General features: G+C 42.4%; 1 protein-coding gene across 1 annotated transcript; it reads right to left on the reverse strand.

Annotated features, from left to right (window-relative positions):
- Positions 1-7519: 7519 nt before the first annotated feature.
- Positions 7520-17294, reverse strand: LOC132833647 (complement C1q subcomponent subunit B-like). The gene is made up of 3 exons (XM_060852076.1): positions 17138-17294; positions 12546-12730; positions 7520-8746 (listed from the first exon to the last, which is right to left on the reverse strand). Exons 2-3 carry the CDS (start codon positions 12709-12711, stop codon positions 8193-8195), a joined length of 720 nt encoding a protein of 239 aa, XP_060708059.1. The 5' UTR covers positions 12712-12730; positions 17138-17294; the 3' UTR covers positions 7520-8192.
- Positions 17295-18261: the final 967 nt, after the last annotated feature.

The following is an 18261-nucleotide window of genomic DNA, read 5'->3' on the forward strand; positions in this document are numbered from 1 at the left end:
AACCCGGTCTTTGTGGCATTAGTCATGCAGGCTAGCATATCAAAAATCACAAAGTACTTGTGAATGCAGAAAGTATAATTAGTAAGTTTATAGATGATATAAAAAGTGGTGATTTTGCAGATAGTGAGAAGGATAGCCTCAACTGATAAATTAGGCAGAGCAATGGCAGTTGGGATTTAGTAATACATTTTGTGAGGTTTAGTAAGGGAAGGATATACACAATGACTGGTAGGCCACTAGGGAATACTGAGGAACAAAAAGACCTTTGTGCACAAGACCATAGATCCCTGAAAGTGTCAGCATCTGTAGATAGTGTGATGAAGAAGACATATGGGATGTGCCTTTATTAGCCAGGGTGTAGATTATAGGAGCAAGTAAGTCTTATAGGAACTTTATCATACGTTGGTTAGGCCGTAGGTGAAATGCAATGTGCAATTTTGGTCACCACACTATTGAAAGCATATGGTTGCACTGAAGAGGGTGTAAAGGAGATTCAACAGGATGTTGTCTGGGACGGAAATTCTCAGTTATGAGGAGACACTGGATGGGCTGGGTTTGTTTTCCCTGGAACAGAGGATGCTGAAGGATGATCTAATTGACATATACAAGATTATGAGAGGCATAGACAGAGTAGATTGTGAGAACCTTTTCTTGATGGAAGATGTGAAAAATGTGGTGCTGGAAAAACACAGCAGGCCAGGCAGCATCCGGGGAGTAGGAGAATCGATGTTTCGGACATAAGCCCTTCTTCAGGAATGAGGCTGGTATGCCAAGCTGGCTGAGATAAAAGGTAGGGAGGAGGGAATTTGGGGGAGGGGCGCTGGGAATAGGATAAGTGGAAGGAGGTGAGGGTGAGGGTGATAGGCCGGAGAGGGGGTGGGGGAATAGAGGTCGGGAAGAAGATTGCAGGTCAAGAGGGTGGTGCTGAATCAGGGGGTTGGGACTGAGATAAGGTAGGGGGAGGGGAAATGAGGAAGCTGGAGAAATCTACATTCATCCCATGTGGTTGGAGGCTTCCTAGGCAGAAGATGAGGCGCTCCTCCTCCAGGCGTCGTGTGGCCAGGATCTGGCGATGGAGGAGGCTAAGGGCCTGCATGTCCTTGGCGGAGTGGGAGGGGGAATTAAAGTGTTCAGCCACGGGGCGGTTGGGTTGGTTGGTGCAGGTGTCCCAGAGGTGTTCCCTGAAACATTCTGCAAGTAGGCAGCCTATCTCCCCAATGTAGAGGAGGCCACATCGGGTGCAGTGGATACAGTAAATGATGTGTGTGGAGGTGCAGGTGAATTTGCGATGGATATGGAAGGATCCATTGGGGCCGTGGAGGGAGGTGAGGGGGAAGGTGTGGGCGCAGGTTTTGCACTTCTTGCGGTTGCAGGGGAAGGTGCTGGGAGTGGAGGTTGGGTTGGTGGGGGGTGTGGAACTGATGAGGGAGTCGCAGAGGGAGTGGTCTCTCTGGAATGCTGATAGGAGTAGGGAGGGAAATATATCCCTGGTGGTGGGGTCTGTTTGGAGGTGGCGGAAATATCAGAGGATGATACGATGTATCTGGAGGTTGGTGGGGTTGAAGGTGAGGACCAGTGGGGTTCAAGGGCGGAGGTGCGGGAAGTGGAGGAGATGCGGTGGAGGGCATCGTCTACCACATCGGAGGGGAAATTGCGGTCTTTGAAGAAGGAGGCCATTTGGGTTGTTCGGTATTGGAATTGGTACTCCTGGGAGCAGATGCAGCGGAGGCGAAGGAATTGGGAATATGGGATGGCATTTTTACAGGGGGCAGGGTAGGAGGTAGCTGTGGGAGTTGGTCGGTTTGTAGTAAATGTCTGTGCTGAGTCGGTCGCCCGAGATAGAAGTGGAGAGGTCTAGGAAGGGGAGGGAGGAGTCTGAGATGGCCCAGATAAACTTGAGGTCAGGGTGGAAGGTGTTAGTAAAGTGGATGAACTGTTCAACCTCCTCATGGGAGCACAAGGTAGCGCCAATACAATCATCGATGCAACAGAGGTGGTACCATTGTAGCTGTGGAAGATGGACTGTTCCACATATCCGACTTTCTCCTTCTTGATGGAAGATGTGTCTAAAACCAATAAGTGTAAGTTTAAGGTGAGGAGTAAATGGTTTAGAGGAGATCTGAGTGAAACATTTTTCATCTAGAGGGTAGGAGAAAAGGTGAAATGTGTTGCTGAAAGAGTAGTGGAAGGGTATTCTTGCAAAACTTAAGAACCATCTGAATGAGTACTTCAAGTGCCAGGGCATAGTAGGCTATGGACCAAGTGCAGATAAATGAGATTAATATAGTTTGGTGCTTGTTAGTTGACATTAACATGGTGGTCTGAAGGGCCTGTTTCTATGTTGTCTGAATCTATGATATCAAACATGGAATCTGGGCTGATGTTGAATGCAGTGTTTAGAGAATGCCACACTATTGGAAATACTTCCTTTTGATTCAACTATTGACAGCCCATTTGCTGGCTCACGTGAGTATAACAGATCCTATGGACCATTTGAAGAAGAGCTGAGGGGTGTCCTGGGAGCATTTATTTCTAAATCACCATCACTGAAATCAATTATCTGCTCTTTTTCTCAATCACAACTTACCGCATACATATTATCTGCTCCCCTTCTGAAATTACAACAGTGAGTACACTTTTAAAAGGACTTGATTGGTTCTTATGTGCTTTGGAATACCTTAAAGCTGTGAAAGTTGCAATATAACATATCTTTCTTTACTTGCCTCAGGTAAAACAAGTGGACCATGTTCATTGGTGTAATGTTCTTAAATTCTGCTCTGAAGTTATAGAAAGTAAAGGCAATGAACGACTATATCTATAAGTGATCTTTGTTGCTGCTGTCACATTAAACAGTTTTATCATTTAGATATTGAATGGAATTTCAGTGCAGTGTGATTCCAATAAAAATGCAGTAAAATCCCAAGCAATGGCTCAGCATCTCCCTCATTCTTTATTTACATTAAGAGATCTTTGCAGAGGATTGGGTTGCCTTCTCTAATCTGGGATCATAACACATAATACTGCTGAACTCTGTAACATGCTGCTCACTATCACCAGCCTTTCCTCACGGAGATACCAGTGATTCATTTCAATTTTCCTCTCACTTATGGGCTGACGACTACGTTTCAAATAGATATGGTTTGGTAGAACATTAGACATGAATATCAGAAAAAAAATTCTAAAACAATAAGTCATAAACTTAAATAAATAACTGTTTAATAAAAGTCACCATTAATAGTGCCAAGTAGCACAACTAACTACTAAAAGCTTTTCTGACTTTTTAGACCAAGCCTGGTCAGCAGTGAATGGGAGCGGAGTGGGGCCATGGTAAGGTGTTGGGCTTAACTAACATCACGCTTGTGTTCATCTCTGGTGGCACACAGTCTGGGATGGCCTCTCTCCATCATTCACAAACTCTATCATTTTCCAGCACTCACTTACTCTCACTGACACATTCACTCAATCTCACTTGCTGACAGACTCATTCACTTACTCACTCACTCACTCATGCACTCACTCTTCCTTACTCACTCATAGCTTCTCACTCACTTACACTCTTTCTCACTTATCTGGAGGAGCACCTCCTAGTAGAATCTTCCAATTAGATTTCCTGACTTCAGAAATTATCCATCTTTTTGGCTCTTAGTATCCTTTGAAAAGGTTTAATTCTTCAGTCTGTTGTGTCAAGCCAATACAAGGAATAAATCTGAAGCACCAAAACTGACAGAGTCATGAACATCGCCTATGGCTCCAGACAAAAATAAAAGGTGTATCCTCTCCAGTTGGTTTGCAAAATCCTCCTCACTAAGCTTTTTGGGCAGTGGAGAAAGGGGGAAGGTGGGAATTGTGCCAACATTAGGGCAACAACAGCCTGACACAGTCACACTCACAGAGTCTTGCCTCACTGTCAGGGTTGAAAAGTGTGGCACTGGAATCACGATGAAGGGCTTATGCCCAAAACATTGATTCTCCTGCTCCTCAGATGCTGCCTGACCTGCTGTGCTTTTCCAGTGCCTCACTTTTCGACTCTGATTTCCAGCATCTGCAGTCCTCACTTTCTCCTACTCACTGTCAATGTCCCAGACATCAGTAAATGCCAATCACATTGCTTTGGGTCTAGAGTCACATACAGGTCAGACCAAATTAAGGGCATAAAATATGAAATTTTGTTTTTGTGTGGAAGATGTTTATCTAGGTTCTGAAAAAAAATTTCAATTTGAAGATTTGATGCCTGTAGCCTGTTGGGATTCCAAATCAGGGTTAGCAAGTGAAAGGTCTGCATAGTGTACATGCTAAAATCAGCATCTAATCAAATTAAAATCTTTGATCATTACAAAGAAAGTTTTCTGTAAAGGAATATAATCCTGCATCCTTGATCATGATATTCTTCCGATAAAGCTATAGTTCCCTTTCATTATTATTGTATAGTGTAGCTTTTTTCAAATTTTGATTTGTATCAAATCAATTCTTTATCTCTACATGCAGTTTATCAGAGTATTCCAAAGTTTTGTAGCTAAAATGGAGGTTTTCCCACTTTTTTTCTGGTGAATATTTTCCAGTCTTTCACATTCTAATCACAAAGCATGTTGTCTTCTACAATATTTTAACTGGTTCTACGGCAACAGACTTAAAGCTTCCTGCTGAACTCATGTGTTAAATCATAAGTATCTTAAGAGCAAAAGAGAAAGCATATGACATGGTGAAGGGCAATGGGAAGCTAAAGGATTGGGAAGCTTACAAAGACCAACAGAGGGCAACAACAAAAAAAAAGGAGGGAGGAGATTAAATTTGAGGCTAAGCTAGTCAGTAATATAAAAAAGAAAGTAAAGACTGCAGATGCTGGAGAGTCAGAGTCAAAACGTGTGGTGCTGGAAAAGTACAGCAGGTCAGGCAGCATCTGAGGAGCAGGAACGTTTTCGTTTCAGGCATTACTCCTTCATCAAGAAATTCGGGAGAGAATGGGGCTGAGAACTAAGTAGAAGGGCAGGGGTGAGGCTGAGAGGAGGTAACTGGAAAGGTGATAGGTGGATGCAGGTGGAGTGATTGAGATAAGTCGGTGTGGAGGGTGGAGCAGATAGGTGGGAAGGATATTGGACAGGTAGGACAGGTCGAGTTGGAGGATTGGATCTGGGATGAAGTGGGGGGAGGGGACATTTGGAAACTAGTGAATTTGATGCTGATGCTGTGTAGTTGAAAGGTCCTTAGACAGATGATCAGGCATTCTTCCTCTGGTTGTTGTGTGGCTCGGACTTGGCGATGGAGAAGGACACAGTTTGCATGTCCTTGGGAGAGTGAATGGGGGAGAGGGGGTGGGTGTTGAGGTAGTTGGCCTCAGGGCAGTGGGATTGTTTGGTGCAATTGACCCAGGGATATTCCCTAAAATGCTCTGTGCTATAGAGGAGAGTGAATCAAGAGCGACAGACACAGAAGATGAGATGAGTGGATGTGCAGGAAAATCTCTGACAGATGTCAAAAGATCCTTCTGGGATCTTGGACAGAGGTGAGGGGAGAGGGGTGGGCACAGGTTTTACACCTCATGCGGCAGCAAGGGAAGGTGCCAGATGTGGAGGGGGGTTTGGTTGCTGGCATAGACCTAATGAAGGAGTCAAAGTGTAATATAAAGGAAGACTGTAAGATTTTCTTTAGTCGTCCAAAGTCCACTTTTGACAACTGGAAAATGACACTGGACAGATAGTAATGGGGAATAAGGAAATGGCTGAAGAACTGAATAATAACTTCACAGTGGAAGACACAAGTAATACTCCAAAAATTCAAGACAGTGTGGGGGCAGAGCTGAGTATGGTGACCAACACCAAGGAGAAGGTGCTGGAAAAGCTGACTAGCCTGAAAGTGGATAAATCACCTGAAGCACCCCAGAGTTCTAAGGGAGATAGCTGAAAAGGTAGTGGAGACGTTAGTGGTGATATTTCAGGAATCATTAGAATCAGGGAGAACCCCAGAGGACTGGAAAATCACTAACATAACATTCTTGTTTTACAAGGGAGTAAGGCAAAAGGTGGAAAATTACAGACCGATTAGCCTAACCACGTTTGTGGGTAAGATTCTGGAGTCCATTCTGAAGGATGAGAATTCTGCATACTTGGAAGTATATGGTACAATAAGGCAAAGGCTTCTTCAAGGGGAGGTCATGCCTGTCAAATCTGCTAGAATTCTCTGAGGAAGTAAAAAGCATGTTAGACCAAGGAGAGCCAATGGATGTTATCTATCTGGACTTCAAGAAGGCTTTTGACAAGGTGCCGCACAAGAGGCTACTGAGTAAAATAAGGGCCCATACTGTCCAAGGCAAGGTGCTAGTGTGGATTAAAGTCTGGCTGATTGGCAGAAAGCAGAGAGTGAGGATAAAAGTATCTTTCTCAGGATGGCAGCCAGTGACAAATGGTGTTCTGCAAGGGTCAGTGTTGGGACCACAAACTTTCACTTTATACATTAACAATCTATATGAAGGAATTGAGGCCATTCTGGCTAATTTTGCAGTTGATACAAAGATAGGTAGAGAGACAGGTTGCAATGAGGAGGTGGGAATGCTGCAGAAGGTTTGGACAGGTTAGGACCATGGGCAAAGAAATGGCAGATGGAGTACAACAAGGGAAAGATTGAGGTCATGTACTTTCATAGGAAGAATGGAGGCATGAACTATTTTCTGAATAGGGAGAAAATTCAGAAGTCTGAAGTGCAAAAAGACTTGGGAGTTCGCATACAGGATGCTCTCAAGATAAACCTGCAGTTTGAGTCAGTGATAAGGAAGGCAAATGCAATGATGGCATTTATTTTGAGAGGACTTGAGTGTAAAAGCAAGCTCATGAAGGATGCACTGTTCCTGGAGTGTGTTGAGAGGACGTTCATGAGAATGGTCCCAGGAATGAAAAGCTTAACCTATTAGGAACATTTGAGGAGTCTTGGTCTATACTCGATGGAGTTTAGAAGGATGAGGGGGGAATCTAATTGAAACATACAGAATACTGAATGGCTTGGACAGAGTAGATGTTGGGAAGATGTTTCCATTGTTAGGAGAGACTAGGACCTGAAGGCACAACCTTAGAGTAAAGGGAAGACGTTTTAGAACGGACATAAGGAGAAACTTCTTCAGCCAGAGAGTGGTGAAGCTATGGAATTCACTGCCTGGCTGTGGAGGCCAGGTCATTGAGTCTATTTAAGACAGAGATAGATAGGTTCTTGAGGATCAAGAGTTATGGGAAGAAAGTGGAAGGATGGGGTTGAGAAACTTATGACTGAATGACGGAGCAGACTCGATGGGCTGAATGACCTAATTTCTGCTTCTATGTCTTATGGCTTATGGGTGGGGCTTAATGCAATTTTAACATTAATTCTTTCGGAACTATGACTTTATATAATGCTTATCAGAAAAAAAATCAAGGTGCTTCTTCAGGTGATAGTTATTTGGGGCTGTTAACTTTTATAAATTCCTAGTTCCCTCCAGTCGACACGAGCAATGTTTTTATTTAAATTTGTTTTTCATTCTTTACAAAATGAGACTGAATAAAATGATTCACTTTATTTAAGATTTGAAGTTATACATAGAAGCTTTGTTTGCATAATCAGTTTCAGAGGAGGCTGTCTCAATGCATTTCATAAAGTTTATGCAATGTTAGGTACTAATTATTAAAGAAACAATAGGCATTTACATATTGAAATTGATATATTTTATACGTACAGAAGTAAAGGCACATCTATCAATCTTCATACTGTGTCGTCAAAGGCAAATAAAGCACGGCAACTGTATTTAATGACCTGACTAGATGCACATACAGGAAATTCAGACACACAACATTCAGAAAATTCAAAACATGATTTATTGTCCATTTTCTTAAACCATAAGAAATCATAAATGGTCAATCAAGCAGTATTGTTACATTCTCATTAATTGCTGGGGTTTTAAAACAGCTCCATAAGGAGATAGCAGATTCTATAAACAGTAAAATATTCAACACAAATTCGCCCTTTCCCAAAGACGTTAACCTTTTATTTTAAATGGATTAGCATTCACCTTTAAATAAAGCAGAGGAAATGTGTTAGCTGTATGCTGGTATCATATGGGGTTGTTTCAAAACCTCAGCATTTCAGTACAAATCTTCACAGCTATCTCTAGACAAGACTTTGAGCAAATGCAAGATGTTCAGTTGCAAGACTGTGTCATTCCTCTGGTTGAGAATTTAATCTGGAAATATGAGGAATCCATTGAAGACACTGTCAGCTCCCTCCATTCCTATGATTGAACTGGATTCAGTTGCTTCAAGATGGACAAAATCATTAGTCTTCAATTTAAGGACAACTCCCCCAGAACTCACCTGGTACATATTGTACACCTGATCACAGAACCCAACCTGCTTTACCTGATTGAGCATGATGTTAATACAAAGGTTACCCTTGGAAGTTGCATGATAAACAAAGTAATACAAGCCTGGTATTTGGCACATAAATTTTGCAGATCTTGGTAAATAATTGCCTTGTTCGTTGGTTATCCGTCTATCAAACTTTATTGGAAACTTCCTTGGGTTCGCCATTGTACTTCTAGCCATGGAGAAAGCTGACTTCAAGGTACTTGTGTGGTCTCCGACATCTCCTCGCTCACCCTTCTCCCCTCTTGCACCTTTCTCTCCTCTTTCTCCTCTTTCACCTTCAGGCCCAACTTTTCCTACTGTGCCCTCCAAGCCTGGTTCACCTTTCTGGCCCTTGGCACCGGCCAGACCCATTGCTCCAGGGGGACCTGTCAACAGAATACAATTGGGATTATATTTCAGAATCCCACCTCCATGCATTCGGACAGCTGAATGTCACATTTCTCAAAATTCAGAATAGACGAACAAGCCCCAAGTTGCATTATTTGAACACACATACGAACAAAGAACACAGAAAATAACTCAGTAACAGACCCTTTGGTCCACCATGTCTGCACCAACCATTATGCTATTCTAACCTAATCCTATCTGCTTGAACGTGGTCTGTATCCCTCTATTCCCTGCCTGTTTTTGTGTCTATCTAAATGGCTGTTAAACATTGTTATTGTATCTATTGCTATCACTTCTCCTGGCAACATGTTCCAGGCACCTACTACCTTCTGTGTAAAAAACTCACTCTGCACGTCTGTTTTAAACTTGTCCCCTTTCACCTTAAACCTCAGCCCCCTAGTATTTTTCATTTCCAACCTGGGAAAATGACCCTGTCCATCCATCCCATCCATACCTCTCATAATTTTATATACTTCTATCAGGTCACCTTTGATCAGGCTCCGACACTCAAGCAAAAACATTCCAAGATTGACCAACTTATAGCTATTTCATTCCATTCCAAGCAACATCCTGGTAAATCCAAAATGAAACAGTGTCCTGATGATTAATTACCAAACTTGAAAAGTTAACTCAGCTTTTTCCCACAGTTACTGCCGGATGTACTTAGATGTAGATTACTTAGTGCGGAAACAGACCCGCAACCCACCCATAACCCTACACCTAACACTACGGGCAATTTAGCATGGCCATTTCACCTGACCTGCACACCTTTGGACTATGGGAGGAAACTGGAGCATCTGGTGGAAACCCACGCAGACACAGGAAGAATGTGCAAACTCCACACAGTCAGTTGCCTGACGTGGGAATTGAACCTAGGTCTCTGCCACTGTGAGGCAGCAGTGCTGACCACTGTGCCACCATGCCGCCCACTTAAAGGGCTGTAGCCCGAAACATCGATTTTCCTGCTCCTCAGATGCTGTCTGACCTGCTGTGCTTTTCCAGCACCACTCTGATCCAAAACCTTTTTGTGTTCTGCTGGCAATTTCTGTTTTTGATCCCGGGAAACCTCTTCTGCACCCTCTCTAAAGCCTCCATATCCTTCCTGTGTTGTGCAACTAGGACCACACAATATTCCAAAAGTGGCCTATCGAGAGTCTTGTACAGCCACAACATGACTTTATAACTTTTGAACTCAATGAAAACAGTAAGAACTGGAGATGCTGTAAATCAAAAACAAAAACAGAACTTTCTGGAAAAGCTAAGCGGGTCTGGAGACATCCGTGAAAAGAAATTAGAGTTAACCTTTCAGGTGTCATTCTGAGGAACCAGACCTGAAACGTTAACTCTGATTTCGCTTCACAGATGCTGCCAAACTTGCTGAGCTTTTCTAACAACTTCAGCTTTTGTACTTAATGCCCTGACCAATGAAGGCAAGCATGCCTTCTTTATCACATTATTAACTTGTGTCACTACTTTTAGGGCGCTATGGACTTATACCTCTCTGTATATCAATATTGCCATTTACTATATACATTTATCATGCATTTGGCCTCTAGTTTAAAATCTGATTGAAGATTTGTAGCTCGGGTATCCGTTGTTGTGGTTCTGCTCGCCGAGCTGGAAGTCTTATCTATGTCCACAACCATCATAAATTTATGGAGTTATGATAACTTTTCCCAAAATATTCTCCCATTAAAACTTCAATCACCTGACGAGGCTAATTCTCCAATGCAATGCAGGCCCTTCCCTAGTTAGACAATGTGCATATTGTTTTAAGAAGCCCTCCTGGATGCACCAAACAAATTTTGCCTCATTCAACCGCCTGCAACTAAGATAATCCCAATCTCTACTGGGGAAATTAAAATCACCTCCCGCAATAAGCCTGTTGTTTTTACGTCATTCTATGATGTTTCTCATATCTGTTCCTCTGTCTCCCGCTGGGTATCAGCAGGCCTATAGTATAATACCATCATAGTGCTTGTACCTTTCTCATTCCTAAGTTCAACCCGTATGACATTGCTACATGAGCACTCCAAGATGTCCTGTCTTAGTGCAGATATGACATTCTCCATAACCAATAATACAGCTCCTCCACACCTTTTACACTACTCTCTGCCATACCTGAAACATTTAAACCCTGGAGTCTGTCTTGAACATACAAACTAACATCAACAGTTGGCCATTCGACTCCTTGAGCCCACACCAATAAGATCTTGGCTCAGTATTTTACCTCTGCCTTTCTTTTTGTCTTTTATTTGATTTGTGTTGGGTTTGGATTCTACGTTGAAAATGTGTTGCTGGAAAAGCGCAGCAAGTCAGGCAGCATCCAAGGAACAGGAAATTCAACGTTTCGGGCATAAGCCCTTCATCAGGAATGAGGAAAGTGTGTCCAGCAGGCTAAGATAAAAGGTAGGGAGGAGGGACTTGGGGGAGGGGCGATGGAGATGTGATAGGTGGAAGGAGGTCAAGGTGAGCGTGATAGGCTGGAGTGGGGTGGGTGCGGAGAGGTCAGGAAGAAATATGTTTACAAGAATGTACAAAACAACCTCGATTATCTGATCAAGATGGGCAGGGAGGATTTTGTTTCGATAACTGATTGTTCGGTAACTGATTGTTCGAATAGCGCATAACATTTTTACAGGACCTTGAGATCTTGTTCAGATAATCTGCAATTCGGATAATTGATGTTCAGATAACCAAGGCTGTTCTGTAATCAGTTCCCTGAACAAACAGCTGATGAAAAACATGAGTAACTTGTATTAATGACTTTTTCCTTTCCTTGTTATTTTGGGGGAGTGCGAAGATGAGCAGGGTTTTTGACCAGGGAAAGATTCAAACTGCTACTTTTCCAGCAGGTGCTTAGAAGGAAATTTTGAGAGAAAAAGGCAACAACTTGAGGAATGGGAAATCAATCTTCCATTTTAAAGTTTGTAGGGAGATTGATTTGCCAACTGGAAATGTTCTGAATTAAGGTTCTGGATAACAGTTTGGTATTAACTTTTTGCCTGGAGATTATTGTACCTGTGTCACAATGCTTATTTTATCTCTTGTAACAAAAGAAACTGGCTGTGAATATAATGTGCTTTTGAAGAATCCAACAGACATTGATTTTAGCGAACAATTACAGACAAACATTATCTTTCTCAGGCACATAAATATCTGGTCAATAGAATACAATAGAAGAGTATGTTTTCTGAATAGTGTCATGCTTCAAGTGATTCAACTTAAGATGGAGAATTAGATTATCATAGTCTCAGGTTGCATCATGTGATGATATTATGAGGATGTCCCTTAAAGACATTTTGATATACTGAAAATGAAACATAACAAACATACCCTTTTTCTTCAAAAGCTAAAAATTAATCCCAAGCAAATATATGTAGCAAAGGTAAATGCCCATAATACTAGCAGACCATAAACTGTTTTCTCATTAGAAAGAGACAATTAATGGTTTAACTTGAGGGTCATCATACCTCAGGTGAGGGGTGAGGTTGAGAAAATGGTAACCTGTGTTTGAATCCACAATGTTGGTGTCACTTTGCATTGTAGGCCAGCCATGTAACTAATAGGGCTAGCCACCTTTCAGCAGATCAACAGACATATATTGTCAATGATCACTACAAGGATAGGATATCACATTTTATTTGCTCTGAGTTGAGATATGAACTTCAGACAAGCCTCCGAGAGCACTACAGATGTACCCTTGTAAAAAAGGTTTGGTTTGCCAGTGAGGATTTTAACTGGATGAAGTCTAGAAGTTGAAGCTCTTTGAAATACCTGGAAGTCCTTTCCTGCCAGGTGGCCCATCTCTGCCATCTTTGCCAGGTGCCCCAGGCATTCCAGGTTGCCCAGGGGAGCCGTGAATGCCAGAAGATGCCGGACAGGTATCTTGAGCTGATGATGCCACCACCAATAAGAGGAAGACCAATCCCACATGTGCCATGTCAGAGAGCACTGTAAAACTAAGGTATGCATTCATTACGAGAGTACAACATGCCAAACAAAGGCTGTGCCACTGATTTATTCTGACCTGCAAACTCCAGTACAAAAATATATTATTCCAAAGTCTGTGCTGATATTGAAAAAAAAATGAAAGAATTGCACATCCTGGAAGTCTGAACCAAAAGTATAAATTCCTGGAAAACCTCAGGTCTGGCAGCACTTGTGGAGAGAAAGCAGTACTAACATTTCAAGTCCAGTGACCCCTCTTCAGAACTGGTTGTAGCTAGGAAAAGGTTGATATACATGTTAGTGATGGGGTGGGACGGATGGGTGAGTGTAAATGTTAGGTGGAGATAAAGCCCAGACAGAAAGATTTTTAGTCAAGCAAAGTCAGAAGTCATATGCCACCAGATTGTAGCCCAACCAGTTTATTTGTAATCTTAAGCTTTTGGAGCACTGTTTCTTCATCAGGTGAAGTGGAGAGAACTTGACAAAGGAGCAGCGTTCCAAAAGCTTGTAATTTCAAATAAACCTGTTGGACTCTAACTTGGTGTTTTATGACTTCTGACTTTGCACATCTCAGTTCAACATCACCACATTTAGTCATGCAGATAAAAGAATAGGTAAAAGTTCAGCCTGGGAGAATCAATAGCTAATGCGAACCATTAGTGGCTGATAATGGGTTGATTGGGGTAGCAGCCCGTGTGATGACAAGGCCTTGTGTGTTGGGGTTGGATAAAGACATGGGAGAAGGTGCTCAGGTCCTGAAATTGTTGAACTCAATGTTAAATCCTGAAGGCTGCAAGGTTCCCAAGCAAAACATGTGATGCCATTCTTTCAGCCTATGCTGAGCTACACTAGAGCACTGCCGCAAGCCTGAAACAGAGATGTTGGCTAGGAAAACAGTGCTGTGTTAAAGTGGCAGGTAACAGAAAGCTCCAGATCAGGCTTTAGAGGCTTCTGTAATGACTCCATTCCATTCTTCTAGTTTCTCCATCTCTGTCGCATCTGTCACTCTGATGCTAGCTTTTACATGTTTGCCTCCAAAATGTTCACCTTCTTCTTCAATCGAGAATTCCTCACCATTGTGTTTGGAAAGGGCTTTCAGTCATGGCTGACCCACCTCCCACACTTTGGCCATCACTCCTTCTCTTCCCTCTGACAACATCTATAAGGTCTCTCTGGTTCTCACCTGCCATCCCAATAGCATCCATATGGCGGAGATAGTAGCAAATAATTAGCAAAAATCATGAGTTGCTATTTCCGCCACCTCCAGTGGAATGCCACAATGAGATACATATTTTCCTCACCTCCCTTGTCAGCCTTCCACAGGAACTGTTACCTTGGTCCAATTCTCTTCCACTCCCTACACGTCCCCACATTCCTACATCATGTTTCTATGCAATCGCGGAAGGTGTAACATCTGCCCATTTCCCTCCTCGCTATCCAAGGCCCTACACTAAACTTCCAGGTGAACTAGTGATTTACCTGCACTTCATTTAATCTAGTCTATTGTATTCACTGCTCACAATGTCATCTCCTGTACACCAGGGAGACAGACTACAGACTGGTTGATCACTTTGACTTTCTGCCCTGTCTGCAAAAATTGCCCTCAACTTCTTCTTGCTTGCCACTTCAACACATGTGTTCCCTGGCCAATATCTTTGTCATGGAATTGCCACAGCACTCCAGTGAAGCTCGACACAAGCTGGAAGAACAATGCCTCATTTTCTGTTGGGGATTCTGCAGCCTTCAGGACTCAATATCGAGTTGAACTATTTCAGGACATGAGTACCTTCTTCCATGTCTTTATCCAACCCCCACACATGAGGCCTTGTCATCACATGGACTAATAACACAAAAAAAATCGTTTTCAACCACTAATCATCCCCATTAGCAGCTATACATTCTCCCACGCTGACCTTTAGCCATTTCCCAGTCTGACCAATTGTTTTTGTCTCTCTGTTTGAGCTCCATCTCCACCTATCATTAACTCCTCCCCCATCCCCACATCCCATTTTCAGCAACCCTGATACCAACCTTTTCCTAGTTACAATCAGTTCTGAAGAACTGAACCTGAAACATTAACTTCGCTTTCTCTCCACAGATGTGGCTAGACCTGCTGAGTTTTTCCAGCAATTTCTTTCTTTCTGTGCTAATGTTGATGTTGCTATAGAGTATGAACAAGTGTCACTCAAGGGATTTTAATTTTCAATCTTGGATTCTATTTGAATGGCTAAAATGGTCAGTGATAAATCTCAGGTGAATGAGATGAATGGACATAAATAGTTGGGACAAAACCATTGCTTTTGAAGTGCAGCCTCTTTGTGAATAAAATGCTCACAAACCTTTTCAGAATATAGAGGAGACCTGTGAGCCATTAATGTCTCAGCAATGTCACCAGCATCAGACAGATTTAACTAACCAGATAAAGCAGCTCAGTCCTGAGAATGCATGTGCTCATTCTCAAGCAGTGATGTGATGTTGAACTGACATGCTTTGTTCTGTCTCATATGGCACTTCTTTGCATTACAAAGGGACACTGCTCAATAATCCTCTTGTTGTAAAGTAGCCATCACCATGAATGTCACAATGCCCAACCTGTGACTAGATTCCAATTTCTTGATACAGGTCATCTCTGACTATGAAAGTGTCAGATTATCTTCCAGTAGCTCGCAGATCCCTTCCTACAGATGATTGGCTAGATAAGGTTCAAGATGCTGATTTGAACCCTTGACATTTGTGTTCCACAAGAAAACCTGAGCTATAACTTCAAAGCTCAACTCTCATCCTGTTTTGACCCAGGATCCGGTTCCTGTGAATCTGACCATGATTCAGCTCCTTGTAGGAGTTGTCCAGATCTAGCTCTGGGTTTTGCTGGTGTGATTGTAGTGTGGGATGTTGATACTGCCCCTATCAGGCATCAGGGTGAAGTTGAACATCTGGCCTTGATTTGACCTGATCTGTGTACTTAAAATGGGCCTTGCTTCCTTACTGGGAATGTCCTTCTAAGTTGCACCGGTTCATGTTGGGATCAGGATTGGATGAGTAAGTGGACAATATAATTTTCAATATTCATTTCCTGTTTAACCATGTAGAGGCCTAAAGATCAGGGCCTGGCATTTCACCAACTGGGGAAACCTATTCTGTTATCAGGTAGGGGAAACACAAAACAAAAAGTGAGTCATCTTCAACATGGAATCCACTTTCAACATGAAAGGGACTGAGCAAAATGGCAGTGATAGTTATGTTGCTTTGGAATTTGAAAATGAAGTGCCTCCTTCTTTGAGCTCACAGTGTCAGAGAATCCCGTCAGTGCCATTCCAAAAGGCATCCAACACAGACTAACACCCCCATTCTATTCCATACCCGCACATTTACCATGGTTAACCCACCTAACCTGCACATCCCTGGACACAATGCAGCACTTTAGCATGGCCAATCCACCCTAACCTGCACTTGTTTAGACTGTGGAGGAAATCGGAACACATGGTGGAGACGCACGCAGAGGTGAGGAAAATGTGGAAACTCAATGGAGAGAGTCATCCAAGGCTGAAATCAAACCTGGTTCCTGGTGCTTTGACGAAGTAATGTCACCCTGGAATGAAATTGATTGGCAATATCGGTAACACCCACCCACCTTTAGTGGAATACACTGGCAAGGCCAAGCCTTTCTACACTGTGCTCTGGACAGTAATCCAGTCCCCAGTGGACATGATCAGAGGTATGCAGACCAGTCTGTTATACAGCTTAATGACCCTGAAGATTAGCTCATTGGCTCAAAATGCCCTTAGGCTTAACAGAGGGGAATTAGGCAGGATTCCAATTCCCAATGAATATTTAATTACCAGTACTGTCATGTGCAAATATACAGACACAAATGTGGTCAGGACAAAATTCTGCAACTTTTCACGGTTAAGCAGCCTTTTTGTTCTGTAAATGACTACTCATCTATATAAAAAGAAAATCTTGCCGATTTACCTGAGACCTATTTGGCATTTTGCCCTCAAAGCATAATAAAAGTTTGTCCCCTTTCCCAGGAGAAGAACCAAGAGATTTAAATAAAAACATCAATAAGGTGGAGAGACAAGCTGTTGAAATTATTAGACAATCCTTAATTTGGGATCAGCTACTTTAGTGTCAAGAAATTACAACAAATTTCAGGTTTTTATAAATATTTTATTACTTAAAGGATTTAAGCTCAAATGTAAAAAATATTATATTTTCAGAAATAACAATTCTGCCCCCAAATTTATTCAACACTCTCTGTGTACAGAGAAATATCTCTCCTAAAGAGTTAACCCTGGATTAACAAATGCATTACACAAGCCTCAAAACACTCATGAGTATTTTAATTCAGCAGCATTTATATATACAATTAGATTTATTAAAATATTGAAAAACTGTTTGATTTTGCTCGATCTTACCTTGAATGCTGTCTGAAAGTTTAATGAAGAAATGAAGTTGTAAGAGATATTGCACAATTCTGACAAAAACACTGAGAGACCAAAAGAGGGAGGTCCAAGCTGCATGCATACAGGATTGGAATTGGCAGCTAGCAAAGCGATAAAATCCTTCAGAATAGCACCAGTGAGTTCAGTGAAGATCAATGCCAAGTTTCGCTTCCCCTTTACAAGAAATTTATTGTGAGTCATTCTCATTTTTGTATTTTGCTGTTGCATTCACTTAATGATTGAAACACATGTGGAATTGGAATTACCTTAAACCTTTTCTAAAAATCTGACCAATCAAGTGAATTTTATATGTTCATGCTGTTTCCAGTTTCTTCCATCCTTTGCTGAAATAGTCCTGTGATTGCCATCCACTTTCCTTATCCCTCTCAAGTTAGAAAACTACCTTGGAGATTTGAACAAATAATATTTTTTTAAAATTTGATTAGATTAGATTACTTACAATGTGGAAACAGGCCCTTCGGCCCAACAAGTCCACACCGACCCGCCGAAGCGCAACCCACCCAAACCCCCTATATTTACCACTTACCTAACACTACAGGCAATTTAGCATGGCCAATTCACCTGACCAGCACATCTTTGGACTGTGGGAGGAAACCGGAGCACCTGGAGGAAACCCACGCAGACACGGGGAGAATGTGCAAACTCCGCACAGTCAGTCGCCTGAGTCGGGAATTGAACCCAGGTCCCTGGCGCTGTGAGACAGCAGTGCTAACCACTGTGCCACCGTGCCACCCTTAATACCGCATATATACCGCATTGGGGAACATCACAACTGTGAAATTCTCAGGTCGAAACAGTAAGATTCAGATAGTAGCTTTCAAACTCAGAATGGTATGTGCTGTTAAATGACTTCTCCTTCAAGATTTATTATCCCTACAATGTGGAAGGACACCATTAAGCTTTTTGAGTCTACACTGACCCGCCGAAGGGCATCCCACCAGGACCCAAACCCTCTACCCTATAACCCTGCATTCCCCATGGCCAACCCACCTAACCCTGCACATCTTTGGAATGTGGGAAGAAACCAGAGCATCCGGAAGAAACACACACAGACACAGGGAGAATGTGCAAACTCC

The sequence above is a fragment of the Hemiscyllium ocellatum genome, chromosome 37 (genome assembly GCF_020745735.1).
Source record: "Hemiscyllium ocellatum isolate sHemOce1 chromosome 37, sHemOce1.pat.X.cur, whole genome shotgun sequence".
In the NCBI taxonomy this organism is placed as follows: Eukaryota; Metazoa; Chordata; class Chondrichthyes; order Orectolobiformes; family Hemiscylliidae; genus Hemiscyllium; species Hemiscyllium ocellatum.

Excerpts from the sequence above, each read along its gene's own strand:
- LOC132833647 (XM_060852076.1), bottom strand. The coding sequence starts at position 12,711 with ATGGCACATGTGGGATTGGTCTTCCTCTTATTGGTGGTGGCATCATCA. Across the intron at positions 8,747-12,545 it reads TGGCAGGAAAGGACTTCCAG|GTCCCCCTGGAGCAATGGGT; the intron begins GTATTTCAAAGA and ends TTCTGTTGACAG.